We start from the raw sequence: 14,439 nt of genomic DNA on the forward strand, positions 1-14,439 counted from the left end.
AAATCTTGGGAAATATACAAAAGAGATTTTCTTTCTCTCTTGCAAGTTGAGGCTTTAATAATGATCCAAATGGATCTCATGATGAATCTTTATACACCCAGCCTTAGTTCAAAGGACTTTCAAATATGTCATTTGACCGGCTCCCGAATCCTGGGAGGCATTATTTCTCCTTTACAGATGAGGAAACACAAGAAGAATACGATCACACAAAAATGAACGTTTCCTCATAGAATCCAGCCAGAACTTCAGTTCCCAATTCCTGCCGTGTGAATGATCTCGCAGTGCAGTATACATCGAGAACGGTCACCTGGATTTTATAGCTTCCCCTGCCTGTCGCCCTGCTCTGCCATGTCACTGGCGTTCAGTGGGGACAGAGTCCTGAACTCCTACACCAGCCTCCTCCGTCCTTCCCTGGTGTCGCTGGGGACTGTGCCGCAGAGGACGGCCCTGAGCCAGGTTAGGTGTCACGGAAGGCACTGGATACTCACCTCACTTTCTATTAACGAATTCCGCAGGGCCAGCACCATGTCTTTATCATCGGTGACAGAAAGCTTACAACCTTTGAGGAACTCTCGGTCCAGCTTATACTCAAACTGAAACAGAAGAAAGGCGGAGGAGGAAGCCAGTGTTCACGGTCATCTCTATGGATTTCTTCTTTTAAGGGTACTAGAAGGACTTGCTACCAAAATGGGGGCGGAGGCTCGCTGGCCCCTCACTGCATGCTGGGCTCCCTCCTCTCCAGCCCTGCGGCAGGACCAGGCCCTTCCCGCCTGCTCACGCCCAGTTCCTCCCCAGCCTCACCCAAGACTGCACCATGGTGCCTGGGCCCGGCTGTGGGAGACCAGGCTGCAGGGCAGGTCTGCTCCCTGCGTTTGCCTTCCGCTCCTCACATCACCACCCCCCCCCCCCCCCCCCCGCTTGGAGGTCAAGTGAGCCAGGCTGACACCCGCAACAGTGGTTATCAGGAGTCATTATTCATGCTTCTGTCTCAGGCGTGCAGAGAGCCCCACTGCCCCTCCCCTCTCACATCGCTCTGCTGCAGGGACGACTTGGCCGCCTGGATGAAGTCCGGTCGGTCAGGGGTCCACCTCCAGTGGGCTTTGTTGGCTTCGTACTGCTTCTTGTAGTCCAGCTGTTGGTAAAAGACGAAAACAGGTCATTTCGCTCAGCGGGCTGAATTCGTAACCACGCGTGGCACAGAGGGACTCATCGTGCAAACTCAACATACAACAAATCATGGTTCTTTATGCAAGCGAGGGCCCCAAGCAACATTTCTGTACGATTTATGCCAATAGTCAGCCACTGAAGAGGTCATCTCGTGGGACCCTTTGGTCTCAAAATAGGGGCTAAAACGTTTAAAGGCCTCCAGGTGAAATAATTCTGCAATCCCTTTAACTCCGTCAGCTGTAGTTTATCACCTTCAGAGTCAAGGACTTTCAGTTTCTAGCTAAACTCGGCCTTAATCTTTGTGAAATGATTAAACTTACAGTATTTATTTTATGCCAGGCACTTTTCTCGGTGCTTGGTAACTACTACCTCGTTTAATCTTTGTAACAACTGCATGAAATCGACAGCTGAGGAACCAGCTAGAGGGTTAAACGAACTGCCCAAGGGCAGGCAGCTCCTACAGGATGGAGCTGGGATCACCCCGGCAGAGACTGGCCTGCACGCCTGCTAGACTGTCCCCTGAGCTGGGCAGCCGGCTGCCTGGGCCTAATGTGAGGCCCAGAAGCACACACGGCTTCATTTGCGTCCTTGGAAGAGCCCTCAGCATCAGGCACATTTCTTTCCTCTTTTTCTGTTTTGTCAAGGTATAATTTGCACACAATCGACTCTGCATGTCTTTCCATGAGGTTTGCTTTTGATGCCGTGAGTTCCCCCCATTATTGTTAAACTTTTCAAACATACAGCAGAGCTACGAGAATCCTAGAGAACAACCCATACACCCACTGCCCAGATTCTACGTTGTACATTTGCCTGCATTTGCTTTTTCACGCACCCATCCTGCTACCTACCCAGCCCTCAATCCATCCTCGGGACACCTGTAAGCTCCCTGCCCGCCCCTGAGGGTATTTGCTGACCCTGATTAATGTATGCTCTCTCTGGCACTAGTGGGCATTCGTTGGGTTATAATGGTTTCATTAGTTAACCATTTATATATATTTTTAAAAGTTCAGACTCATCAAAATGCACGAAAATATTTCTGTGGTTGAGGCTTTAGGATGTCCTACCACAAAAAAAAAAAAAAAAAAAGCACGGAGAGATAGGAGTAGGAGAAACATAGACCGACTTCTGACAGGCTCACATGACTAAAATGTGCGTGTGTGCGTGCGTGTGCATGTGTGCGTGCGTGCGTGTGTGTGCGTGTTTTCCAGAAGAAGCAGGTTCTAGAGCAGGGCAAGAGGAAGGTATAGAGGGTGGAGGGAATGAAAGATGCTGAGACACTTTCCAACATGCAGCCTTCATTCTAGAATTATATCTCCTACTTCTCAGCCACCTGGCAGGGAGGCCGAGTGGGTGTAACACCTGTGACATGGGGTTTGCCACCCTGGCTCTTCCCCGCTCTCCTCTGTGAGAACCAAGGCAGCACTTAGATTCCAGCATTAGTAGTCATGCTGCTGGGGCTAACCCTGGATCCAGACTCATTAGAGCTCAATCACCTGAAGAGACGAAAAAGGAGGTCATGTGTCCTGCAGAAGCTAAATCCCCCATTAGCCTTGGGAAAGCTTCTGGAACTTACGTTGGTGTTGACTTTGTAGGCATCCTTGGCTGCTTTAATATGAACAGAGTCTGGCACAATGGTGCAGTTGGACTTATTTCTCTGGTAAACTTCTTTGTATTTCAGCTGTGGGAGGAAACACAGTGAGACAAGTTTAATTTTTACAATGGCCTACTAAGCATTTAAAAGCAAGAAATTAAAACCATGACTGTAGTACGTAATGCTTCTTTAGACAGAATAAATCTGTTGTGAAGAAAAAATGCCACCATGTACTTTCCTGTCTCAGATCTTCAAACTAGCTCCCCAGACCTGAGTATGGTCACCTGTGTCCCCATAGGATTTATGTCCCCTAAGCTTGGCTGAAAGGGCCATGTGTGTTTTTCCCTCCCCAACTCAGAAAAACCTGAGTTCAGAACATCTTGAAAACTGCTGATGGAAGAGAAACTTTCCCCCGCTAGCTCACCCAGATGGTGTTAGTCTTGCCCTCCGTCTGTGCCCCCACAGTTCTGGCTTTATCTATATCAAGTTGTAATTATGTGCTTATCTGTCTGTTCTTCCATTAAGCTGAGCCCCTGGAGGGCAAAGACTGTGTACCAATAAGTACATGACAAATGAAAGAATTGATGGATGCCGTCCATTACCCTCATTACTAGAGCCAAATTTAGCAAGTTGGGGCATGTGGGGTTTGGTTGGGAGGGAGAGGGATGGGGAAGGCTTAGCTTCTGTGGGCCCAACTCAGCCCATCCTGGGCCTGGCATTTCTAGCTTCACCCACTTCTGCCACTCTAAATACGGGCCCTGGGGCATCGTCGGGGACTTCTCACTAACTTGTTGCAGAGGATTTTAGGTTTGTTTGTTTTTTAAGATTTATTTATTTACTTGACACAGAGAGAGGGAGGGAGAGAGTGGAAGGAGGGCCAGAGGGAGAGAATCTTCAAGCAGACTTTCTGCTGAGCATGGAGCCCGATGAGGAGCTTGATCCCACGACCATGAGGTCATGACCTGGGCCGAAACCAAGAGTTGGACACTCAACTGAGCCGACCCAGGCGCCCCGAGGATTTTAGGTTTTAATGTGGTTAAGTCTGAAAGTAAAACTGTTCTAAAGAAGCCCCATAGTGTCATCATACAAATCACAGTTGTCTGCACTTTGCCATGGACCTAGTAAATCAGTTTTTTTTAGGGGAAAGGCCTAGAAGTCCATATTTTTCATCAGTATCTCTGGTTATTGTTATAATCAGAAAGTTTGGAGGAATGGATACAGAAACGCTTCATTTTTCTATGGTGAGAGGGAACGGGCTGCTCCAGAGAAAGGATCTATCTGATAGAGGATTTATGAACAAGTGATGTTCATGATTGAAGTGCCGAAACTTATCTTAACATAAAAAAATATGAAAAAATATTTTTAGAATGTTTTATACATTCCTGCCTTCATACACAGTGCACTGGGTGTATTTAACATTTCTCATGGCACATGGCTGAGAGGATCTGCTCGGCCGTGCCCAGTCAGCTCACAGAATCACCAGCAAAAAAAAGATGATTTTGGTTTCAAGCCACTAAGTTTTAGGGTGAATGCTACACAGGAATAGATAACTGGACCGGGGTTCATTATATCACGTTAGAAAGAGCCCAAGATGAGAGGGGCTGCAAACATTCTGGTACTTACATCACTGACTTCATCTTTGACCTTTCGGACATGCAGCAACATGGGTGTGTCGTGGATTGTCGTGTAGCCTCTGGGCTTGGCCTTGTTGTATTCCAACTTATAAAGTATCTGAAGGAGAAGTAAAAGCAGAAGGAGACAATATTGCGCACCTCAGTTTACAATGTAATGTAAAAATATAAATGCAAAGTTTTTCGTGTGTTTTTGAGTGTACCTAAAGGAAAGAGAAGTCTATAAAATCAACAGGCACTTTCACGCTTTCTGCTAAAGCTCCATTGCCTCTAAATTGGGGTGTCTGACAATTTAGTTGGAATAATTCTTTATTGTAAAAGAAGAGTTGTGAGCATAGCAGGACATTTAACATCCCTGCCTCCCTCCCACTAAATGGCAGGAGAATCTTCCAGACATTGTGATGGTCAAAAATGTCCCTCCACATTTGCAAATGCTCCCCGAGTTTGAGAATCCATTCAGTGTTTCTTGCACTTACGTCACTAATTTGTTTGTTGACTTTTGTAGTACGCAGGTGTTCTGGAGTATCCACAATTGAGGTAAATTTGTCCTTTGAGTCTTCATAATTTTTCTTGTACTTGATCTAAATTGTAGAAGAGAAGAACAAGTTAACTTGAGGTGGAGTAGAGGGCTTTAAGAAAGCTGATTTTCCTCAAGAGCCCCACAGCAAATAGGATTATTAGAAGAAGCCACAGATGTGGGGAAGGTGGGCCATGGTGTCATACTTTCTCTTTTAATCCTAACAGAAATGTTTAATATAAAACTGTACGTGATACCAATAGTGTAATGAGGTGGGCAAATAATCATAATCCTCAAGATATTTTCCATATTTTTATACATTAGAAGCTCAGGCCCAGAGAGGTTAAAAAACTTGAACTAAGGGACACATATAGAATGAATCCCGGAGCCAGGACTGGATCCTTGTTCTCTGGACTCTGACAGGTAATGATTCACTTACAATATGCTGCATCAAATGTGTATAGTGTCTTAAGGTACGTATCCGTGTCACAGATGAGAGAGATATAAATTTAAAAATGAGTATATACGGTTGGAAGTATTTATCATTTTAAAGAAGACATTCATTTTTGTAATTCCCAAGTCATGAGGGTTTTTCATGCACACAAGCTGTTTAAAGCGATACGGAGACAGCGCAACAAAATTTCATGCACGACTATTTGATGATCATATCAGGACAGAGGAACAAGTTCAGGCAAACAAGTGGTTCTTATGGAGACCTCATCCCCCTCATTTCACGTTGATCTGGTGTCAAACTAAAGTGATAAAATGAGTTCCTAATATAAAAGACTGATTAAAAACTTTTTTCATGTGGGAAAACGGCATTTTATTAAGCAATTATCACTGGTTTTGTGTGTGTGTGAGTGTGTGTGTGTTTTCTGCGTCAAATGTACCTTTCAGCATGTGATGCAAAAGCGGTGGTATGTGCTTCTGCTGACCTTGTAGGAAGACAGTGTCACCAGCAACATTACCGACAAGTATATATGAGGACAGATATGCTGGAAATAACCTAGCAAATTAGCATCAAACTCAAGAGGGGCCATAAATATGTACAGTATTCAAGGCGTTGCACTGCAACCCTCATCTGTCCCAAATGGTACACTTGTAGTGATCTCTGAACAACAGATATTTGATGAAAACATTATTCAGGTATTTTAGATGCCACTGAATCTACTTAATACCCTCAATCCCTAAGGAATCCATTTCTTTGGGGGCCAATATTAAAAAACTTGAAATCAATGTTATACAAGTTTGGAAATAAAGTCTGGAAAAGTCTCAGTTACCCTTACTAGGAGTCACTAGATGACGTGCGGATGGTGGCTGCTGCGCGTCACGCGGGGCCCTGGGCAGGGGCCATTTACAAGGAATGAACACTTATGCAGCTTTACCGTGTGACACCAGGCTGGGCAGGGAGCAGGGGAAGGAAATCAAGGAAAGCGTTAAAGTGAACGCCCTCAAGGCTTCTCAGTCTCTTCTGCACATCGTATCAGACATTACCTGGCTCCACATGTGTGTGTTGTACAGGGCGGTCAACATATCTGGACGCAGGATTTCATTACATCCTTGTTTCAGAAGCATCTTGGCACTAGATTTATATTTTCTCTGTTCATGCAAAGAGCAGTGAAGCACAGAAGAGACTTAGGAAGACGGAAGAGAACATGGCTCTATATCCCAATCACTGCTGAGTGAAGAGATGTAGGCACACACACTTTATGTACTCAGATATACATGTGGGTGAAGCACCAAATACGTTCTAGCACAAAGCAGATGACTGCAATATTGCAGCCCCGCGTCCATAACCCTGTGAATGGGGAGTAACAGAGCTGGTCCAGAGCTGGTCCCGCCAACGCCGCCTTACAGGAAAAAAGACGTCATTGGAGTAGAAAAAAACCAGTAAGGAGCTCTGTCTTCTTTCCTTCCATTAATTTGTGTCTTTATTTTCACTTTTGCAACTCCATTTGCAGTTTACAATTAGATCCTCTAGAAGATTCAAGGGTGGGAGGACCGACTTTTCTTTTTATCTTCACCACAGCACATGTGAGGACACAGAGCATGGACTGGCGCACTCAGAGAGCTCATGGGCTCTTTGGGTGGCTAGACAGATACTTTGAAACAGAACATCCCAATATCATAGGCAGAACCTATGACATCCTTGCAGCAGACGGAACGACATCTCATGAGAAATCTGGAGCACAGTCCTGCCTGGGCCGTCCGGCCAGCCCCATCACAGTACCTGACTGATCTGGTCGCCTGCGATCTTAGCCAGCAGATGTCTAGGCTCATCGACTACCAGGTGGTATTTATCTTTCCGCTGCTCATAATCAGCTCTGTATTTTTTCTGCTCAAACATCATATCAAATTATAGCAAGAGTACAACTTCAAGGCTACACAGAAATGTCCCAACATAAACACTCCAGAGAGCCAGAAACAGGTCATTTCTAGAGGTGGGCTTCCAAAGCATCCAGAGTAGTAATAACATGGTGGTAAAGAGAATTGAGTGAAGATTATACCTGGAGAAGGCTAGGGCTTGGGATAGATCTGATTGATGACACCAAAATTGGACTACCTTGTGCTTAAACATCTTCCATCTTTAAATGCAATGCCATTAGCAATGTTAGGTTTTATGGCATCTTAAATAAGGTTTACTATCTAACGCTGTGAGAATCAAAAAGCATATTCATGGGCAAATTCTACCAGTCTTCTCATGGTAGTAAATTGATTATGAAAGAGACCCTGGAAATCCTTTGCAAATTATAAAAACAGTAACAAAATTTATCAAGACTGTTTTCATAAGCTGACTGTAGTTCTTCAGTCGTCTCATGTGGAAATCTACTGAAAATGAACTAAATCAAATTTAAAAATAACAAAATATTCATATATTGAAATAAATATACCATTGGCCACATTTTCACTTTTAGATACATTTTGCTAATTTCCTGACATTGCTTTTTGATTTACATAAATCTATGGAAAATCCAAAGATAGGAAATTAAATATAAAATCATCCAAACATAAGATAATTCATAGCTTGCTCATTTTAGCCATTTTAAGCTGAATTTAGATTATTGCAACAACAGTTCCAGGAAAGGCTGGGTAGACCATAAAGGAATATTTTGGGTGCAAATAGATACTTCTCTGCACCAATGTATGAGTAACAGTGGCAATACATTTGAATGCATGAATCACAATTATCCCCTTAGGGGTGGCTCTTCCAACCACTGCCATTTCTGTGCCCTGGTAAGGGATGCCAAATTAACCTTGAGCTTCTGGGTCTCCCAACCCTACACAGTATCACGTTTAAGGGAGTCCAGCTGATAGTCAACAAAATCTTTGACCTCCTTCCTCTTGTTACCCAAAAGGCTTTGCCGCCCTATGCTAGTGCCAACAGAGACAATGATGGCGGTGGGGCCCTCACATGACTCTGGACAGTCCCTTCACTTGTTTATTCATTGGACAGTCTCTTCACTCTGCTTTTGGCACAGCCCATCAGAGGGTGACATTATAAGAGTCTTTCCAAATCTTTAACTTGAATCAACATTTAAATTGACCTTCTTGTCATTTTATGTATTGGGTTTTAATCAAATAACTCTATAGACTTAAGGGAACTGAATGGGCTTAACTGGATCAAGTCATACGTACCTCATTCATCAACTGAGTTGCATACTTGAAATGCCTATTGATCGGACAATCCGCAACATACTTGAAATCTGACTTCGTCCTTTCAAATACCTCTTTATACTTATACTAGAGAAAAGAGAATATGGTTACTTGAGAGCAGGCTGTGATTACCTTAAGAATGAGACATGTCATTTATCCTATCACACAACTGAGATAATTTATTCATGGAGGAGAACAAGTAATTACTGAACACTTTGTCTCCTAAGGCAATGAAAGGTATACCCACATGGATATGAGCCCCACAATACATACTTTATTGAACAGATATCCACTCGATCTATCTGCCATATTAGGCAAAAACACAAATCAGTTCCTTCTCTGTTTCTATATATTATAAGTGTTATTTTATTTTATTCCATGTGAACTTGAAGGCATTTTAATTCATGAATTTGAAATAATTTTCCAGTAGTTAATTAAATAATCATAATATTTTAAAGCAGAGGTGAGCTAACATCTAAACCACCATCTGTTTTGAAATGGCCCCATGGACTAAGAAAGTTTTTTGACAATTTTAGGGGATTGTAACAAAGACTATGTGACAGAATAAATGTGGTCCACAAAGTCTAAAATATTTACTATCTGGCACTTTCCAGAAAAATTTGTTGACTCCTATTTTAGAACTCAAAGGAAGTTAATCCAACTACTTTATTTTGTAAATAGGAAAACAAGGCCATAAAAACAAAGTTATTTGCCTCAACTCACACATCAAGTTTGTGGATTAAAATAATCCCACTTTGTATTTGCTACCATATCAACTCTAACAAAGTAAGTCACCCAGAGACATAGTAACAGGGAAGAAATTCTGGAAGAGTCATGAGTTATACTAAGATGACTTTTCATTAAATTCAAATAAATGATATAAATAAATGATGACTATAGTCAGTGAGGTCGGTACTAAGAAACTTCCTAGTAGGGTGAACCATTCAGTATGTGCTCCAAGTACAGGGTCTAGAAGCCAGGATAGAGCGAGACATATGGAAAGCTGTTTCTTTAGTAGTGATTCTCTCTGTGGCCACTGGAATATGTTAAATGCAGGTGGTTCTTATCCTTAAGTAGACACACCTTGCTGTAGAGAGTCTTGTTCTTTTCAGCCAGAGTGAAGTCAGGGGTATCATAGGCATAGCAACCAATGCCCCTAAGCCAGTTCAAATCTTCTTTGTATTTTACCTGGGAGAAGAATATCAAAGAATTTTAAGAACTTATCTCCAAACAGTAGTAGGCTAGGATCAATACAAGTAGAACAAATAGAACAAACAGAAGCTCTGAAGTATAAATAATATTAAAGTTTTAAAACAATTATTTAAGTTTCCAGTAATACTGATTTCTGTTCATTTTATGGTGTATTGTTGTATATGGAAATTTTAATTTTTTAATACTAATTAAAGCAGTTCAAATCTAACAGGCATATTTTCCTAGAAAGTTTATTAGCTCAGCAGCTATATTTTCATTCAGAGAGCTGAAATTTCAAAAACGAACATTGTTATGTGTCTTCATTGCTTCATGAAGTTGTCTCTTTGAACGACCAAACAGTCTATTTCCTAGATGAAGTATATCACTTCCAGGCCTGTAATCTGATATCATACATTTAGAAGAAAAATTAAGTTCATAAATTTGGATATCTTTTTCTCTCTCTCAAGTTACAGCTCAGTTATGTAGCAGTGAGTTTTAGGATTTAAACATCCATACAGAAGATCTAAAACTGAGCCAAGTGTTTCATCAGTTTTTATGCAGTGTTTGAGTTCATAAGTCACATGGGAAAATGAATTCATATGCGAAAACAGAAAGTTTTGAGACTCACATCACTGACTGCATCGGTAACTGCCCGATGGTGAAAATGCTCTGGGCGGTCAGGAATGGACAACCAGATTCCCAACTGACTCATGTAGTTCTCCTTGTATTTCACCTGTGGTAAAAACACAAAGACAGCTATGAAGTCTTACCCAACTTTAATATAAAAAAGTCTACATTTCTCTAGAGAGTTTTAAGAAAGGGAGAATACTTAGAAAAGAAAAGAAAAGATGGTAGGTTATTCAGCCCACAAAATAGAAATACGTAAGGACATACTTTACTAATGTCATCTGTGACTTTACGATGATAAACAATGTCCAGAGCATCCTTCACAGTGTGGTATCTTCCTTTGGTCTTTTGAAATGTTTCTTTGTAGCGTAACTGGAAAGAGAAAAAGCACATAGATCGTGAAAAACCACCAAGTTAAATAATTGAGTTCTTTTAAGCTTGATCTCTCTTGAGTCTTGTGTCTTAGGTTTTCCCATGAATAAATTTAGGAGAGATTAAAAAGCTCATTTTCACATCCTGGAAGAGAAGGACATTAGGAGAAAACTAGTGAAATCTGAATAGAGTTTAATTTAATAATGATGTATCAATATGGATTCACTCATTGTGACAAACGTACCATGGTAATGTAAGGTATTAACAGTAGGGGAAAGGATGTAGGGTATACGGGAACTCTGTCTTATCTTTGCAACTATTCTGTAAATTTAAAACTGCTTAAAATAAGAAGTTTATTTAAATCTAAAACAAGCAAACAAACAAAAAGCTAATTGGGAAGGGAAAAAGCAAACAACCTTGTTGAGCCTAAGACTTATTAATGTACATGGAAAGAGGAGAAAGATTTCGTTTCCAACTCCTACTATCAAAATGCCTTCTCCACGAGGCAGTCCTGAAATCTTACTTTATAATCTTGATCTTTGTGGTATTTCAAGAGATAACATCTCTGACCTTAACCTAAGAATATCACAGAAGATTCATCCCATTTCCACAAGATGAGTATTTCTCTGAGCAATATTTTTTCAACCTCAAGTCTTTTTGGGTAGCTGAACAATTCATAATTAAAGGTGTCATTTCTCTGACATTGTAACTTAAGTTTTCACATGAATAATCTCATAAAATTGCTTAACTCCACTTGGGGGGATTGCTACTGTAGAAAAGCCAAACTCAATGCCAGATACCATCCTTGTTACACTGCACTATTTTAAAGGTTAGAGTTATCAGCATTGGTATGAGAAAGGCCTAGGGGTGGGGCTGTCCATTGGGGCATCATGAGTCCTAGGGGCCAATTTCACCATGCGACCACTCTCAGAGAGGGGTGATATAGAGTAGGCGTGGTTCAAGTTAATATTCAACAGTAGCCTTGAAGTGATAAAGATGGGGATGTCACAAGAAGACTAAAAATACCCTAGGGGATAGATTTTTAGGGTAGTATACAACTTTCTCAGCTTATATTTTAGGCAAAATGGTCTGCCCCTGGGCCCTGAGAGTGTACAACCGGTGCCTCGGTATGTTGGTATGCTGTAGCGCTGAGCAGCACCCATGGGCATTTTACATTTAGTGAAGAGCGTGCTAACGACCAGGAGATGCCAGCACTCTGTGCTCAGCCCATTTCTATCAGGCCATTGGATCTCATGCCCCTATACACCGGGGGGGGGGGGGGCGGTGGTGGTGGTGAGGGGTGGGGACCTACGATATCTCATAGGGTCAGGGGACAAGGTGCTCGTCCAAGTAGAAGACTCCTTTCAGCTCCAAATGAAAACTGTTGACGAAATTATGGAACTGAGATACTGTTTCAGTTTTATCACTGTAATGACTTTAAGATGCCCTGAAATCCTAGAACAGTATTCTTTTTTTTTATAATAATATTTTTTTATTATGTTAGTCACCATACAGTACATCCCTGGTTTTTGATGTAAAGTTCGATGATTCATTAGTTGCGCATAGCACCCAGTGCACCATGCAATATGTGCCCTCCTTAATACCCATCACCAGCCTATCGCATTCCCCCACCCCCCTCCCCTCTGAAGCCCTCAGTTTGTTTCTCAGAGTCCATAGTCTCTCATGCTTCATTCCCCCTTCTGATTATCCCCCCTTTCTTTATCCCTTTCTTCTCCTACTGATCTTCCTAGTTCTTATGTTCCATAGATGAGAGAAATCATATGATAATTTAGAACAGTATTCTTAAATTGAGGGGCCATGGGGTTGCTCGAGCTTTGGGCTGAGTTGAAGTCCCATTATGCCCAGTCCTCCAGGGATTCTGGTTCTGGTAATGGGTGCAATGCATCTGCAGGTGGGCTCTGAGAAACGAAACTGGTAAGAACTGGTTATCTACCCTGAGTTAATTTCATATCTTTATTAACAGGTAATCTCATTACCACTAAAAGCCAGTTGTGTCCTTGATCATGTGGTATGGGAAATGAAAGTCTGCCCCTCCTAATTCTAACAAATGTGTCATTCTCACGATTGAGGTGGTCAAAAGAAGAAAGGGAACAAACATTTTCTTCATGTTAACAAGAGGCCAGCACCGTGCCAGGAATGTTATATACATTACCTTGTTTTGTCTAACTTCATTATCACAGTTCTTATCCTCATTCCACATACCAGAAAGCAGAGTCTTAGAGAAATTAAGTAAATTATATAGAGTCATATAATGGGCAAGTGACAGCAACAAGATTTGAACCACATTTGGCTGACTCCAAGACCATGACTTTATGGATAAGCAACAATTATTTGTTAAGTATTCCTAGCAAATGCTACCAAAGAATTATAAGAAAGGGTCATAATTTGCTAAGAAGATCAACAAGAAAAACAACAGGCTTTTAGTATCTCCCAGCATTATTCTTAGCTACTGTGCCTGACTGATACTGTTTGTGCCTTTTGTTGTTTCAGTGTTGTTGTTGTTGTTGTTGTTCTCATGATCCATGCTGCGGACCAGGTCTTTGAATTACGGAGGACTGTAATATCTTCTGTGTCTTAGGTAGTGCAACCTCAGCTGTCCCTATCACAGCAGAAGCAAGAAGAAAATATGCGTACATCACTGGCGTTCCAATAAGCCCTCTTGGCTCTGATGAGGATTGGCGTGTCCGGAACGGGGGTGTACTTGTCCTTCATTTTTTCATATTGAATCTTGTACTTGTTCTAAGAAATAAAGATAGAAAAAAGAGACAAACTGAAATTAACTTAAATTTCATCCCTCCCAATTCACAACCATGTCACAGATCCAGCCCAGGGACATAATGTATCGGGCTTGATTAGAGAATAGCTTTACCTTCTGTGTTTGACGCTGCTGAGCATAATTATAGAAATGAGCTCTCTGATCAGAGGCAGCAAGGGAAGGTTTTAAGGAAAGATTTTTTTTTAATGATTTATTTATTCTAAGAGAGAGAAAGTGTGAGAAGGGAAGGCCAGAGGGAGAGGGACAGAGAGAATCTTAAGCAGACTCCCTGCTAAGTGTGGAGCCCGATGTGAGGCTCGATCCCACGACCTTGAGATCATGACTTGAGCTGAAATCAAGAGCCAGCTGCTTAACCAATTGAGCCACCCAGGCGCCCAAGGGCTTTTTCTTTAACCCAGTGCATCTTGATGCCAAATTCCCGACTTACCTCACTGACCAGGTCCTTTACGTCTTTAGCGTGCTTCAAGGCTTTGGTCTGGTTTCCAGCGTGATGATGGGGTCTCTCTTTGGTGGCAAGTTCAACATACAGATACTAAATGATTAAAGAAGAGGGATCAGATGTTATAGAGATAAAACATTTATTATCTAGTATTCATTCATTTTCATTCATTTCTAACTCTTCAATGGGAGGGTCGTGTCTACTTGTTGTCGTCCTGGTTTTTCATTTATCATATGTATTTCTGTTCATTTGTTTCTTTCTGTGTTCCACATTTGGAAGCATGCATACATACACTAGTTACCTAATACCCTTACTGTTGAGTATGGCCCGATCTAAAACCATGTGATAAAAGAATGCTGATGGAAGAATGAGAGGATTCTGACAAAGCCCTTGACACATTTCCCCCCAATTTTTGTCTGAATGCATAAAACGTGGTTTCATTTATCATGAACA

At 41.7% G+C, this 14,439-nt stretch overlaps 1 protein-coding gene across 20 annotated transcripts in view; it reads right to left on the reverse strand.

Annotated features, from left to right (window-relative positions):
- The window catches only part of NEB (nebulin), a 209,813-nt gene that overhangs the window by 33,669 nt on the left and 161,705 nt on the right, over nucleotides 1–14,439 (reverse strand). For 17 of the 20 annotated variants that reach the window (XM_087860769.1, XM_087860763.1, XM_087860762.1 and 14 more), the window contains 12 exons: nucleotides 13,975–14,079; nucleotides 13,406–13,510; nucleotides 10,646–10,750; nucleotides 10,380–10,484; nucleotides 9,644–9,748; nucleotides 8,543–8,647; nucleotides 6,401–6,505; nucleotides 4,866–4,970; nucleotides 4,382–4,489; nucleotides 2,741–2,845; nucleotides 1,028–1,132; nucleotides 489–593 (listed from right to left, as the gene is read on the reverse strand). In XM_087860769.1, coding sequence (XP_087716895.1) covers nucleotides 489–593; nucleotides 1,028–1,132; nucleotides 2,741–2,845; nucleotides 4,382–4,489; nucleotides 4,866–4,970; nucleotides 6,401–6,505; nucleotides 8,543–8,647; nucleotides 9,644–9,748; nucleotides 10,380–10,484; nucleotides 10,646–10,750; nucleotides 13,406–13,510; nucleotides 13,975–14,079 — 1,263 coding nt within the window. Of the gene's footprint in view, nucleotides 1–488; nucleotides 594–1,027; nucleotides 1,133–2,740; nucleotides 2,846–4,381; nucleotides 4,490–4,865; nucleotides 4,971–6,400; nucleotides 6,506–7,136; nucleotides 7,242–8,542; nucleotides 8,648–9,643; nucleotides 9,749–10,379; nucleotides 10,485–10,645; nucleotides 10,751–13,405; nucleotides 13,511–13,974; nucleotides 14,080–14,439 lie in introns of all 20 variants that reach the window. The other 3 variants (XM_087860747.1, XM_087860707.1, XM_087860771.1) reach the window with 2 other exon arrangements.

The sequence above is a fragment of the Ursus americanus genome, chromosome 1 (genome assembly GCF_024610735.1).
Source record: "Ursus americanus isolate L20-20 chromosome 1, mUrsAme1.1.p, whole genome shotgun sequence".
In the NCBI taxonomy this organism is placed as follows: Eukaryota; Metazoa; Chordata; class Mammalia; order Carnivora; family Ursidae; genus Ursus; species Ursus americanus.